The 14,741-nt window shown below is 39.5% G+C and overlaps 1 protein-coding gene across 12 annotated transcripts in view; it reads right to left on the reverse strand.

Annotated features, from left to right (window-relative positions):
• The window catches only part of SPHKAP (SPHK1 interactor, AKAP domain containing), a 123,755-nt gene that overhangs the window by 25,021 nt on the left and 83,993 nt on the right, over positions 1 to 14,741 (reverse strand). For 10 of the 12 annotated variants that reach the window (XM_081052821.1, XM_081052820.1, XM_081052817.1 and 7 more), the window contains 2 exons: positions 10,971 to 11,226; positions 5,588 to 9,347 (listed from right to left, as the gene is read on the reverse strand). In XM_081052821.1, coding sequence (XP_080908947.1) covers positions 5,588 to 9,347; positions 10,971 to 11,226 — 4,016 coding nt within the window. Of the gene's footprint in view, positions 1 to 5,587; positions 9,348 to 10,970; positions 11,227 to 11,286; positions 11,375 to 14,741 lie in introns of all 12 variants that reach the window. The other 2 variants (XM_081052819.1, XM_081052814.1) reach the window with 1 other exon arrangement.

The raw sequence follows: 14,741 nt of genomic DNA on the forward strand, positions 1-14,741 counted from the left end.
CAGCCTGTCTTTGTTTTTCTCTTTTCATATTATGTTGGCTATTCTGGGTCTTTTGCCTCTCTGTATAAGCGTAAGCATCATTTTATTAATATCCACAAAATAAATGGTTGGGATTCTGAATGGGATTGCATTGACTCTATGGCTCAAGTTAGGAAGAACTGACATCTTGAGAGTATTGAGTCTTCCTATCCACAAATGGCCTTTATTTTTTGTTGGGTTAAGAATATTAGGTTGGCAGTTTTTTCCTTCAGCACAGTAAATATGTCATTCTTTGTCTTTTAGCTTATATTGTTTCTGATGAGAAGTACGCATTTTTTTATTTGTGTTCTCAGTATGTCAAGTTTCTCTTTCTTTGGGCTGCTTGTGAGATAATTTCTTTGTCATTGAGTTTTAATAATTTGATTATGAGGTGCCTTGATGTGGTTTTCTTTTTGTTTATCCTGATTAGGGTTCATTGCACCTTTTGATTTGTAAGTTTAAATATTCATTAATCTTCACATTCATGTACACCTTTAAATTTCGGAGCATATTTATAATAGGTATTTAAAGTCTTTATTTTTTAATTTCATCATCTCTGTAATTTCTGGATGTATTTATATTGACGGTTCTCTAGGTTAGGGTGACACTTTTCTGTTTCTTTGTAAGTGTAACATTTTTTTATTGGATGTTCCATTGCAAATTCATGTTGTTGAGTGATGGATTTTGTCGTCTGTCTTTAAAGAGGGTTGGACTCATTTTAGATTAAATTAATTTTAGTTCAGTTTGATCTGTTCAATGCTTTTTTTCAAGTTTTGTTAGGTCAAGTTTAGATTAGCTCCTATTTTCCCGACTCGTTTAGCTTAATTCTATGGTGTGATTCTTTTAGTGTCTCTACTAAATGTTGCATATTTTTAACATGGATACTCTGCTCTGGCTTGTTGGCACTAAACTTCTCCCAGTCCTGTGTTAGCTAACAGAATTGTTCAATTTACACGTCTCCAGCTTCATGGGGTTTCACACACATATTCGTGGCTCAGAGTTCAGCAACCGAGTCGAGTGGACCCCACTGCAGACTTCTGGAGTTCTGTCTCTACCTAGCACCCTCTAATGTCTGACTTCTCAACTGCAAGTGCCCTCAGAGCTCTGCTCAGGTTTCTCCTCTTTGAACTCAAGTTACCTGAAAAGGGAATCCAGACAAAAAGTTGAGGGGATTATAGGGCTCACCATATTTGTTTCCCTTCTCTCAATGTGCTGTTTGTTGCATAAGTCTGACAACAGTTTTCTCATATAATTCGCTCATTTTTCTAGTTTACAGGGGGAAGGCAAGTTCAGCTTCAGTCACCTCATTGTGGGTGGAAAGAGAAATCCTTTCACGTTTATCTTTGACTATAATTCTCTCCACAGATATGCTATTGAAGTTTCTATTTCAATGATTTTATTTAAATAATTATTTTATATCTAGAGATTTTCATTTCAATGATTATATATGTCATCTATTACAGTATTCAGCTGATTTTAAATCTACCCTATCCTATTTTGATCATAGTTTGTTCCTTGCTCCTGTTTTGAATACCTTATTATTTTTAACCATTTAAAATATATGTATTTTATATTCTGTATCTAATAATTCCAACATCTGAAATTCTTGTTAGGGCTAATTCTGCCATCTGGTGTTTGTGCCGAGTCTTGCTTACAATGCCTTGATTCAATGTGTATCTTGCAATTTGAGGTTCTGAGCTCAAATTTGCTGGGGCTTCCTCTGTTGGAATCCTTTAAACTTGGGCTTCAACATCCAGAGATTTATTTTTGTCCCTGCCAAGGTCTCATAGTGTTGTCAACCTGAGTTTGCTTTAAGGTAGTTTACCAGCTTGGGGGCTCCCTGGACCACTCAGATGGTACAAATTAGAATTCCAAACTTGCATTAGGTTAAAAATTCTTGAGATTTACCCCACTCCCCAAGAAACCTAACCCTGAAAGATAATTTTTTTAAAAAAAATATCAAATCCCTTTTCTAGTGGGTAACCCCTTTCCTAAATTCTTATTTATACTGAGGACATAACCTTTCAAGATATGGAGGTGGGTATCAGTTCTAAGTGTTCGTCATTCATGGGCCCCCAGTATCACTTCCTGGTTTCCTCGAGTCTTTAGAAAATGAACCTTTGGGTTGCTGAAACTGGCAAATGCTTTAAGTGCAGCTGCATAATCAGCTTTAACTTACTACTTTTGTTTCCAGATCCTTTCATTTTCTGCCTCTGAGATGAGAATGATGTTGACAGTGATGATGATGATAATTAATGACATTGTTAAACTCAGCCCGGTATTTAAAAGGATGTTTATTATATTTATTCCAGACTTTCTAGTTGATTCATAGTGGGAGAATTTTTCAGGCTAGCTAGAACAGCATTATGTGAAATGCAAGTCTCACATCAGTTTTTCACATGGCTGACACTTTGTCTTCCTTTCGGTCTCATCTCAAATGCCAACATCCTATCTTAGGTAGACACTATCTCAATCAGTTATTCTCTATGACATTACTGTTTTTATTTTTTTTCCATCACACTCTTGTCTAATAACTTTTTTTTTTCCAAAGAGGTTTTCCATGTATATTGTTTGTCTCTCCCACTGATGTGTAAGAGCCATGGGACCAGGAACCAGATCTCTATATTGTTCTATGTCTGAAGCCCTAAGGATAATGGGCATCCCAGAAAGGGCATCAAATATTTATTGGAAGAATAAGTCTTCTCTTGAAGCAAATATAAATGAACACACAACATAAAATATGCTTCTAAAAAATCAGATTAGGTCAGTGGGTACAACATGTGATGCTCAGAATTCTCAGTTTGGTGTTTATACCTTGTGGTCTCAAATTATCAAAAAGATGATTATTCTTCAATCATCTCAGAGAGGGCAGATGAGTTAAGAACACAATAATGCCAACTGAGAGGGCAATATTTTCCCAGAAATCAAGAACTGGGCTACCCTACATCATTTAAGCTCTTTATAATTGAGGGATAATTCAGGTATCTGGACAACTGTGGTGGCCTAAAATATAACAAGCATTTCTATTTGGGTATGACTTCCATAATATAGTCTGAAGTTGTTATTCTTTTATTACGTAAAAAAGTAAGAAAGTGATTTTATGTTGAGCTTTTATGAAGTTTTCAGTAAGAATTATGAAAATGTCCCTCAGATAGTAGCCTAAAAATGTCCTCAGGACATAACACCTCCCACCTCTAAACAAAATTAAGAGTGCCTGTCTCACCTAACTCTCTTGTGGGTAAGTGGGTAGGAACTCCTTCATAGGGAATTGAGTTCCGTTTTTAGCTATTTTGACACGTCAAATTTCATGATAACCACTCTGAGCTTAGGAAAAATGATCTATATATGACTAATTTCTCCTTTTACAAATCCTGGGAATTCTGCTGTTGTAATAAAATTCTCACACTGTTTATAACAAGTTTTTCTTAGGAAAATAATCCCCTGGAAAAAAGGCAATGATATATCCTAACCCAAAACAACAATAACCATAAAGTAAACATTTATCTAGTAGGCACTGATTTAAGAGCTTTACGTGCATTTCTTTATTTAAGTCTTAAGAATCCTCTTATGACTTTATTATTAGTAGTAGTAGTATTATTATTCCCATCTCTAGGTGAGTAAACTGAGGTAGAGAGATTAGGGAACTTGCCCAAGGTGACATGGTTACAAGGTTAGTTAGTGGAGTTCATGTTCTATAACAATTCTTTATATTGCTTCACAAAGAAGAACATATTTAATATTTAGTATGTTTTGGAAGCAAACCCATCCCTTCAATTTTTAAGGCTGGCGATTCCACATTTTTTTTCTTTCATTATTGGAAAACAAAATCAGAAATCTATATCATGAGAGAATGTGTGCTTGGGTCATTATGTGGAACACAAACCTAAATCAATTGGAGGCTTTCTTTATACATCTTTCTCCAATTCTTTGAAAGTCCCCAAGCTGTACCTATTTTAAGCATAATAGTGACACTTAACTCATAACTGTATAATGAATTTTATTTAACTTCAATGAGAGTCACTATTTGATTTGAGCCTACGACCATGAATCTTGTTGAACTATTAGTTCATGGTCCTCCCTAAGTACTAGGTAACCTTTGACTAAAAGTCTCAGCTGGTTTATTTAGAGTCTCAAGGAGACTCTAAATCAGATACTGAAATCTAAAATAGGGGTGTTCCATTGTCTCCTATCTCAAGTTAAAGTAATTTTAGAGAATTGCACATTGGCTATTTAGTTTCTTCAACTCTTTGATCACTTTTAAAAACTTGGAATTCTCCATACTTCCTGATGGTGGTGAATGTTAAAGTGAGGTGAGGTGCTCCTGTAAGACTTTGATAAGTATAGTCTTTAGCTGAAGATTTACTGATACATAAGAACTTGTCTTCTTGGTTAACTTAACCTATACTTCATTTGGTTTAACTTTGTGTTCTTTTGCTTGTTTGTATACTTTCATGCTTTCTTCCTGAATTTAATCCAGTTGGAAAGTTAAGTTCTTAGCACTATGTGGCTGAGAATGGAATACATGAACCTGGACCACATACCACCCACACCTTGTAATGATGCCCTATAATGATGGGGAAACACCAGCACCCAGGAAGGGATCCCTTTCGCTTTCCTGGTAAAGAGGGGAGATACTGGGGACACTTGAGAGCTGATAAAATTTGATGAAGGCTGTGTTCAACTTGTTTATTGCAACTAAACATTAAAAAACCCCAGGTTCTTTGTACAATAGGCACATGTCTCTGAAAAGACTATGCAGGCTATTTCTCAACTCATGTTTCCCAAGGCCAGTAGCTTAATTTTTGTTTTCTTCTGTTTTGTTTAATTTTAACTATAGACCAAACATTTAAAAATGATACAATACTTTCAAGAATCTTATGAATTTTCTATAGAAAATGGGAGTTTTAAAAGGAATTGACACTTCTTTAAGCAGTCTGAGAGAAATAATTACTTTGCCTCAAATTCAAAAAGCATTGTCACCTACAATTACAATTTTCGGGAAGAGAAATTGAAATGACAGTACTCTAGTGTTGTTTTGTCCTTAATGCCGCCATAATTATACCATGCATCTAAAGAGCCAGCACTTGTGGGACACAGTGTCCTTGAAAAGATCTTTAGAACAAGGCAAAAAAGAAAAACTTGAAAGAGAAGGCCCTAGAGAAAAATGATACCAAAATATTTAATGTCAGTTTCGAATATTAAAGTTTATTTAAATTATTTTTTTTCCAAATGGATTAGTTCACATATTTTTCTTTTTTGCTTAAAAATTGCCATGGGCAAAATTTTAAAAAGAAGCATACTATGGACGATTAATTTCAATAGGGAGAATAATACCCTAGTTCCTGTATTATGTAAATGAATCCAGTTTGTTTTAGAAATTAGAAATTAAAAAAAAAAATAAAACTTCCATCTTTCTATTGTAAGTGCATGGTAACCCAGGGAGGTCATTTATTGTCTCGGGAATTTAGTTCTTGCATCAATAAATCCCTAAGATTTAGAATAAATACTAATTAAGATGTAAACTCCAGTCCCATGCACCCTTATCCAGTCTCAGAGATGATTCACTCACCTATGATTTTGGCGGGCACTCTCGGCAGTGTCTCCATCCCTTTCCACATCTGGGCCTTTTTCTTCTTTCAAATGCTCTTCTGCTTCCTCTAGGGGGCCGCATTTGGAGAGGATGTGTTTAGGTTCACCAACACACTCTTCTTTCTGATCTGTTTCAATCTGAATTAAAGGCACTTCCCTTGAACAAAGCGATTGCCTGCTGTGCTTTAGAGGGAGACCATCATGGCACAAGGAAGTTTCCTTTCTGGAATCTAAACCGTTGTGCTTTGTAAGAGGAGCATCTTTGCTTGGAGCGGACTCGAGGCGATGTTGGCTTCTGGTAACAGAGTCTTTCTTTGGGTAATCGATAGTCTCCTGGACAAGGAGAATTGGCCCACTTGGCACTCTGTTCGAAGCTAATCTGTTTGCACTCTTCTCCACTTGCACGGGAGAGCCACCAGAAACGGGCTCAGCATCAGCTGCCTGGGCATCATCCATTATAATTTTGTTCTTCCGCATGAGGGCCTCGATTGAGTTTGCCCACGTCTCATGAATTAACATAGCTGTGATGTGGTCGGTTCCACCTCTCCGATACAAGCAAGAGTCGGATTTGCAGAGCCCCGATGAGGAAGCACCACTGCCTGGCTCTACGCTCAGGAAATCTCGCTGGCTGTTTTGAGCAAAGCCATCCAAGGAGTTGGCTTTGAATGGCGCATTCACCGTCAGCCTGGCGCCCAGGGGTCTGCTATCTGGCATGGACGACTGTCTGTAACACAACGGGGATCGCAGAGAAGGTGACAGTAAGCTGGCTGTCCAGTCCTGGCTGCTTCGTCTGGAGGAGGTGCTGTCTTTGCTTTCTCTGTCCACGTCCCTCAGCATGTACCTATAGAACTCCTCGGTTATACTCTCGGTGCTGGACTGCTTGGAGGGGCAGCTTGGCCTCACACTGAGGTGGTCATTTTTCCTGCACGCCTGTTGCATAGCTGAATTCAGAATGCTACTGGCATTCTTGCCTGCGTAGTAATCCAGCAGTAACTCAAATCCTCTGCCTTCATTTTCCATCTGGTTCACCATGAACCTGGAAAACTCATCCGTGATGCTCTCACAGCTCGACTGCTTGGAGACGGAGCTGGACCTGCTAACTGGCTGACTCAGGGTGCTCATTAAACCCAGGCTGTTGACATAGGCTCTGACATTCGAGTCCTCCTCGGCGATGCTTTCACAGCTGGAGGCCTTCAGACGGTTCCACCTGTCTCCGCTGTGTAACCGATTCCGGGGAAAGCTCTGGGCTTGCCAGACGCCATCCACCATGGAAAACTCTGTGAGGTTCATGATCTTGGCTGCCACTTCGTTTGCAAAAATATTGACAGAATCTGGGACGTCCTCAAGGTTCATGGACTCGTCCACAACCCTGTTCATCAGCTTCTCTTTGAGCTCCGGATGCTCATCCGTTTTCCTCTTAATCTCACTGAGCCGTGGTGGCTTGTGTTTCCTCACGGTGGCCCCAGCGGCCTGGCTCTCCTTCCTCTTCAAGGATCGGCAGGATACGTTCGGGGTAACCAGAAAATCATTTCCTCTTTTCCATGCACAAAACCAAGGCTGTTTTCCATTGGAGTTGTCAAGGCAAATTGCTGCGATTTCAGTTGCCATGGAGACAATGGTCTCTGCTAATTCTTCCGCAAAGTCTGTAATGCAGTACGCCTCTGTGTGTTTTGCCTGTAGCATGGATTGAGCAGGAAGCGACAAGTCATGCTCTAACAAAGACAGACTAACTTGAACTTCGTTTTTTAGAGGCCGGCTGTTTGGACTGCAGCTGTCCTCTGCATCCTGGGAAATGCTGCTACACTTGGTGACTGTTGGTGTCCTCTGGCCCTCTGAGGAGACTCTATGTTCACTCTCATGGTGACTGGGCATCTGATGAGGGTTTTTTGTATCCTTTGCCATGGTTCCTTTCAGGTATATTTCCTCAGGGGATGTTTTAGCAGTCGAAGCACCAGGCACTCTGGGACTACAAGACAGTTCAGATTGCAGTGTGGGGCTCTGGAAGAGGCCTGGTTTCGCTGGACTCTTGCTGTCTTGCTTTGGATGCACCTTATCTACAGCATCATTGATAACAAGACTAGTGCTATGTGGATTGCTAAGTGGATGGTTGCTGGAGTATTCAGTGGTTTTCATCCATGCCTGACCAGCAGCCTGATCAGGTGGCTGGCAGCCTAGGTCTGTTTCTCTCCATCCAATGGTCTCCTTAGAAAGGATGGTGGGACATTCACCCAACTGTACAAGATGGCTCATCTTCTTGAATGTGAAGCATATCACATTGAAGAGCAGTTGATTTGTACTTTCCATCAAGGTGTCCAGAGCTTCAGATGAATGCCTGCCATTATTGGGGTCGATGATTTTATTTTTTTGGTGAACTTCATCAATGGCATGTTTCAGGATAACATTGGACAAGGCCAAGGCCAGTTCATTTCCAAGGACATTTTCTGAGCACAAGGCCTGAGGCTTTGAAGCAGTTTCCACGATTCTCCTGCTCATTGATTCCATGAGGTCTCCGAAGCTGCTGTAGGTTTTAGGCTTTGTTAGAACCAGAGTGGCCTCCTTGAGCAATGCCTCTGCGATGGCTTCATTTCCCAGCTCCGTGGCCCTGCTTGTCACTAAATTACAAAGTGGGGGGATTGCTGCACAAGACTCATCTGCAGACAAGAGGCCACCTGAAGCCACTGGGTACTTCACCTCTCCTGTTTCACCCAGGCCACAGACAGCCACAGCACTCGCCACTTGAGTCATGCCACACAAAGCAGATGAAAATGAGTATTCACTGATGGAAGTTTCCTTGAGTACTTGGGATGCTTGAGTTTGCAGTGGCTCATTGCCTTCTAGTGAATGGTTTGAAACCAGGGCTTCTTGCTCCATTTTGAGTCTTTCTGTGGCCTTTGGACTGGAAATAGTTCCAATCACAGTGGCTGCACAAGCTAATGCTACTTCTAGAGCACTCTGGGGGTGTCTACTGGAGGTTTCTCCAGAGGGGACACCTGAAGTTTCAACAGCGAATTCCATCTCAGGCCATGAAGAGATGCCTGGCTCAGGGGCAGCATCACTGCCATCTGGACTCTGAACAATGACAATTTTGGGGAGCTCATTCCATGACCGAGGGACCACAATATCTTTCGTGGAACAGCCACTGGAGAGCAGAGCACTTCCTACAGAGACACTGACCACAGAATCCTGGGGTAGTGTAGGCTGAGACTGAGATAATCTAATAAATGCATCTTGTAGCACGGACTCTGCTAAATTTGTAGCATACTCTCCAGTTGTGGCTTTTCCATCTTGTATGGGAAGAAGAGAGTTTGTTCCATCTCCAGTGTCTCCTTGGTCCAAGCTGTTGCCATGCTTAGTGACAGTACCACAGGCAGGAGGTCCATCTTTCTTAACCACCCTGGAGAAATAAGCATTGCCTGGAATATATACTGCCTGCAATTTTTCCACTTGACCTTTAAATTTTTCTGAATAATAATAATTTGTGGCTGATCTGTCGTTTCCCACAGCTCCACCTTTCCACTCTGATGGGTTAACTGATGGATCTAGACTCTGTACGGTTGTATCTTCTGCTCCTTTCTCCAGAGATCCTTCTGTTTTAATCAACGATGTATGATACTTGCTCATGTACTTGTCTTCCAAAGTATTAAGTGACTTTTCCTTATTGTAATTCCATTCCTCTTGGGTGGTTTCCTTTGGCTTTTTACTTTCCATAACACTAGCTGAGACATTTATATTTTCACGGCCTAGTGAAGAGAAAATGAAGACCACTTTTACTTTTGGGATAGAGGGGCTCATGAGTCTAAAATAGTAATTACTTTCTAAAAATGTTTTAAAGCATCATCTATCTTTCCCCACTAAAATAAATACATACATACATACATACATACATACCTACATACATACATACATACAACAAAATGAAATAAATAACATTTGGATATTTCCTCAGGAAGAAAACATCTGAAAAAGCTTTTGAGTTTCATTACGGAATGCCACCCAACAACATGGCTTTCAATGCAGAATACAAATGCAGTGCTAGAACGGGAGAAGAAGGCTTTTGGGAGCTGAGATCTGGTCACCATTCTTCAGGGGAATAGTAACCCCCAAATTTCATCTTGTAGCTTCCTAGTGAGCAAAGAGGGTGGAAGGGGGATATTTAGAGCAACCTCAACAGTGGGTCTTGTTACAAAGTTTTGCTCTGAAGGTTGCATAGGACTTGCCCCAGGGATAATAGCAACAACATCTGGACATCTTTCTAAAGTTAAGAGTGGGGGAGCAGAGCCCATTATTCACAGAGCTTCACTAATAAGTCAGTAGAAAGAGTGACTAAATGAGTACTAAGCACTTTCCTGGGTTATGTCCTTCTGTCCTCACATTAATAATAGTATGATATAGTCATGTACCACGTAATGACATTTCAGCCAATGTCAGACCACATATATCATGTTGGTCCCAGAAGATTATAATGTAGATGAAAATTTCCTATTGCCTAGTGACATTGTAGCCATTACAATGTCCTCCTAAAACTCTTTCTACTTATTAAAGAAAAAGTTTGCTGTAAAACAATATACAGTGTTACACCGGTAGCAGTCTCATACATCTTGTGTTTTCTGCATCTCTTGATTGCACCATTTTCTCTTGTGCTTGATTTAATCTCATGTTGTTTTGTATAGTAATGTGCTGTACAGGCTGGTAGCCTAGGAGCAATAAGCTACCCCATACAGCCTAGGTGTGTCATGGGCTGTACCATCTAGGTTTGTGTGAGTGCACTCTGTGATGTTCGCACAATGACAAAATCACCTTAGATACATTTTTTAGATGCATTTCCCATCATGAACTGGCACATGACAATAATATAACACAATATAAAATATAATTATCATATAATATACATTTAAATGCAATAGTGCTATCGTAACTATTATATTCCCAAATTATGGCTAAGGGTTCAGGAAGACTAGATAACTGACCCCAGATTTCACAGCTTTAAAGAGGCCACGTGAGGCTTCAGGCCAGTCTAACTTGGCTTCAACAAATAGGTGGCTTTTAAGCACATTTTAGGGAAGTTAACTTTCCTCCCAGTGATACTCTCCATCTCTTGGCAGGCAGGACAATGTCCCTTTAAGACACACATCACCCCTAAGGCATCTTTAGAGAGAATGGAGCCATCTAACCATTAAGTCTAAGCGCATCAGTCAGCATCTTCCCTACTGTTTTCTTATCCTTCTTCCTGCCCTGAACTCAGTGAAGATTGTGATGTGTCAGCAAAACTGATGAGGCTTGACACTTCTCTCAAATTTCATACAGACATTTTTAGAGGATGACTAACTTCAGAATGAGCATCTGTTTTACTGGCGAGTCCTCACCATTCCTATATTCTTCCACCTCGCTTTCCTCCTCCAAGTGCTCAGACGCAGTGAGAAAGTCTTCCTCGATTGAAGACAGGGAACAGTTTGTGTCATCTTCCACTTTCAAGATGTTTGTCTCCAGGTGGAGCTGCCGCTCCTGCACCAGTTCCAGACCAATCAAGAATTTGTTGATTTCAAAGATGATGCAATTAGTACTGTTTGGTCTGTTCCCTCTGGCACACTGGACCAAGCAGATATCTGGCAGCCAAGGACACTAACAGTAGAGAGGAAAAAGGTATTTATTAAAAGAGAAAATAGAAAACCATTGACTGACCTTTCTTCTTCCACAAATCTCTCCTGTTAGAAGGAGTGGAGACTTTTAAAATATTTGGAATATCTTCTGGTCTTGTGCTGATGAGCTGCTTCAAAAAACAAACAAACAAAACAAAAAAACAAAAAGCAACAACCTTCAAATGATATTTGGGAACATAGGATACGTAGGAAAAAATTTAACTTAGGGGAAAATAGTGCAGTTGTAGCACATAGTTTTGTTCTTTTCCATCAAAGCAAAAATTGCCCTGGGCAAAGTTAAACAGGTAAGGAAGACTTTATTGAAAGCTGTTAAAATGGGGGAGAGAGGCCAGAGTTGAGAGAGAGGCCACCACTCCACTGAAACAAGAGGCGTTGGCGTTTTTAAGAGCTGGTGTAGGAGGATTGTAGTCCATTTGTGCTTGCTCATTGGTTTTACCAAAGGAAAAGTGAGTATTTTGTATCTTCACGAAAGGAGGTAGTTTTGAAAATTGGAGCAAATCTCCCCAAGGGGTAAATTATTTTGTAGGTACCACAATCCATCTTCACAGCTCAGCAACGTTGGAGAATAGAGCAATGCTGAATCTCCTCTTAATCAATTACAGACAGTATCTGTTTGTTTAGGGGTAGTCTTGGTTTGGTCGCCCTGTCCCATTAAAAGTTGGTTATCTGCTAATTCATAAGCAAGGATGGAGAGATTGGGGAAAGCCACTTGAACTGGGTTAATTGGGGAGGTTTAAATCAGTCCCAAGGGCATAGCTCATGTTCTCATACATCATGTGAGGACAGGAACAAACCAACCCCTTGGCACCTTTGACCCAGAAAATTACAGCACCAAAGATTTTTCGTGATCAGCTTAACATTTTCAGTGGTCCACATAAGAAGTTACCTCACTTCTCTTAACTTTAGTTTCCTACTCCATAAAATGGAGATAAAAATAATACCTTCCTCCATTAGTTCTTGGAGACTAGTCATAGTGATTTAATGAAATAATATGAAAGCACCTTCAGAAGCACAAAGGACTATTCAAATGCAAACTAGTTTCTTTCCCTATCCAAAAATGGAAGGAAGATGAAGTATAAAGACAATGTTTTTCAAAGCAAAATAAGGTACCAGGGTGGAGTACTGGTACTGGTGGAGTGCCAGGATTAATCGTCCATTTACAAACTGGCTCCTTTGGGCAAGAAAAGTTCAATATTATTGCAAAGCTAATGTAGAGATGGCCTTTTCTGTTGTTTTAGGAGTTTTGTTGTCTATGAGCAGCTTTCTCTTTGTTTATTCATGTCTTTTGCTTTTTACCTCAGCCAATGATTCTTGCTTTTTCATACTGCTACATTATTTTACAATTAAATTATACAACTGGAAAAATGTAAGGAAATGTTCAGAACATCCCTCATTTATTTATGTCCCTCACTTACTTATGTGTTTATTCATTCAACAAATATTTATATGCACCTACTAAGTGCTGAGTGGTAAATAAGTCAGACATCTTGCTGTCATGGAGCTCCGTATCTATAATCTGTATTCTCTCGGATCTTATTTCTTGTGGATATTATTAAATATATATAAACACATACACAACTACTATGCATATGTATTAGAAAAAACTAATGAATACACACTGGTGAGCAACAAATGAAGAGGTGGTACAATAGTTATCTTTTCTCTTCCTCAAACTTTCCCCAGTGGAGTCTTAGGATCAGACTCTAAGAAATCTTAAGAAAAATAATCATTACAACAACCAATAGTCAGGTAAAATACTAAGTGGAAAATATAAGTAAAATCAATTATTTTCCTATAGAAAAAACATTTTTTTTTCTGAGATGGTTATTATGTACAATCATAAGATCTGCTCCTGTGGCTGTTTTTGCCATGAGATACAGACACAATGTTACTAAGCATGCCTGAGTTTGAGTAGGTCTGGTTGCAACCCACCGTCCTTTCCAAACTGTATTTGTCTTATGCGGATGTTGGACCTTTGTTGGTTGGACCAGGAGGCCATGGGGAGAATTGGAAAGGACCCGGGATTTGGAGTCCAACAAACCTGGCTTGCAATACTGGCTGTTCTACTTTATAGTTGTGTGACCCTGAAAGGTCCTTTCTGTGGGTGAAGTGATACTTAGGAAGTGGTGGGGACCCTTGGAACAAAGAAATTTGAGGTGTTTATGTTGTAGCTCACAGGAAATTCTTGACAGCTCTTAGGAAAAGTATGCAGAATTTTAAACACGCTTTTGATGGGTGATCTTTAATGAGTTCTGGGCACTTGTATTGTCCCTTACCCTAATGAATATTTGTGTTGCTTTTCTGACCAAACATCATTCACTCTTCCTTTGGTTCTCACACCCTGTGGGGCATCATTTTTCTGGGCCACTCACAGTCCAAGTAATCCATAAGGAGTTACTTCACCTCCAACTCCAGAGATGATCATGTGACCCAGGTCTGGACAGTCTGAATATCTTATTCCTCAGGCCACAGTGATTTATTCAGAAATGGGCACATGACACTTGAGAGCCAATACCACACAATGAGACTGTTGCTGGAAGCCACCTGGAAGAGACTTTCACTTTTTCCTGCCCAGCTTGATACCAAAGGGATGTTGCCTTCTTGTAGGAAGATAGATCTCCTCTGATAATGGGGTAAACAGAGAGAAAGCAGGAGAGAGGACACAGAGAAAATCCATGTCTGATGACTGTTTAAGTATTTAATCTGAATATTTTAGTTCCATGAGACAATGCATTCTCTTTGTGCAAGCCAATTTTCTGCCATGTTTAGTCAGAAATCCTAACTAACAGGCCTAGTCTCGAAATACTCTTAAAACTCAGGTTTGAAAATTACATTTGGTCATCATGATTTTGCTTTATATAAAGAGAGGGTATTTAGAGGCATTTCTGTGTTCTCTTTTTAGATGATACATTTCCTCACTAAGGAAATGTGTTATTGACTGGGAGGAATTTTGTTCTAGTCTTGATTTGCAAATTGTAATGGGCTGTGTGCAGATTTTTATGAAGCATTCTAGAGTAGAGAAAGTAATAGTGGGCCTCTGAATGTTTTGCTATTTTGAAAAAGTGAAGAATAAAATATTTCAAAAATTTTCAGCAAAACTAAAATCCAAGGAAGAACAATTTGCAAGAAAACAAATGCTCATTATCTTACTCTGGAGCTATCACTATCAGCATATCTAATTTGAGAAAATTAGCAATCTTTTATGCAGCGTGCCTTTAGAAATCTTTTATATTTTTTTTCTGGAAGTTGATTAAACAACTAAATTTTTTTATTTTTCTTCAAATAAAGAGTATAATAATTTATATAATAACAATGAATGTCAGTATATTGAATGAGAATAATAGCATTTTAATTCCTGCTTTATTTTCAGTAATCATTTTTTCTGGGAATTTCATTTTTGGGGCCCAGGAAACACCTTTTGCATTCTAGGGTTGCTATCCTGTATTTATTAGCCTGGCTGTTTGGTACAGCCTAAGA

This window comes from Rhinolophus hipposideros (genome assembly GCF_964194185.1).
Source record: "Rhinolophus hipposideros genome assembly, chromosome: 6".
Classification (NCBI taxonomy): domain Eukaryota; kingdom Metazoa; phylum Chordata; class Mammalia; order Chiroptera; family Rhinolophidae; genus Rhinolophus; species Rhinolophus hipposideros.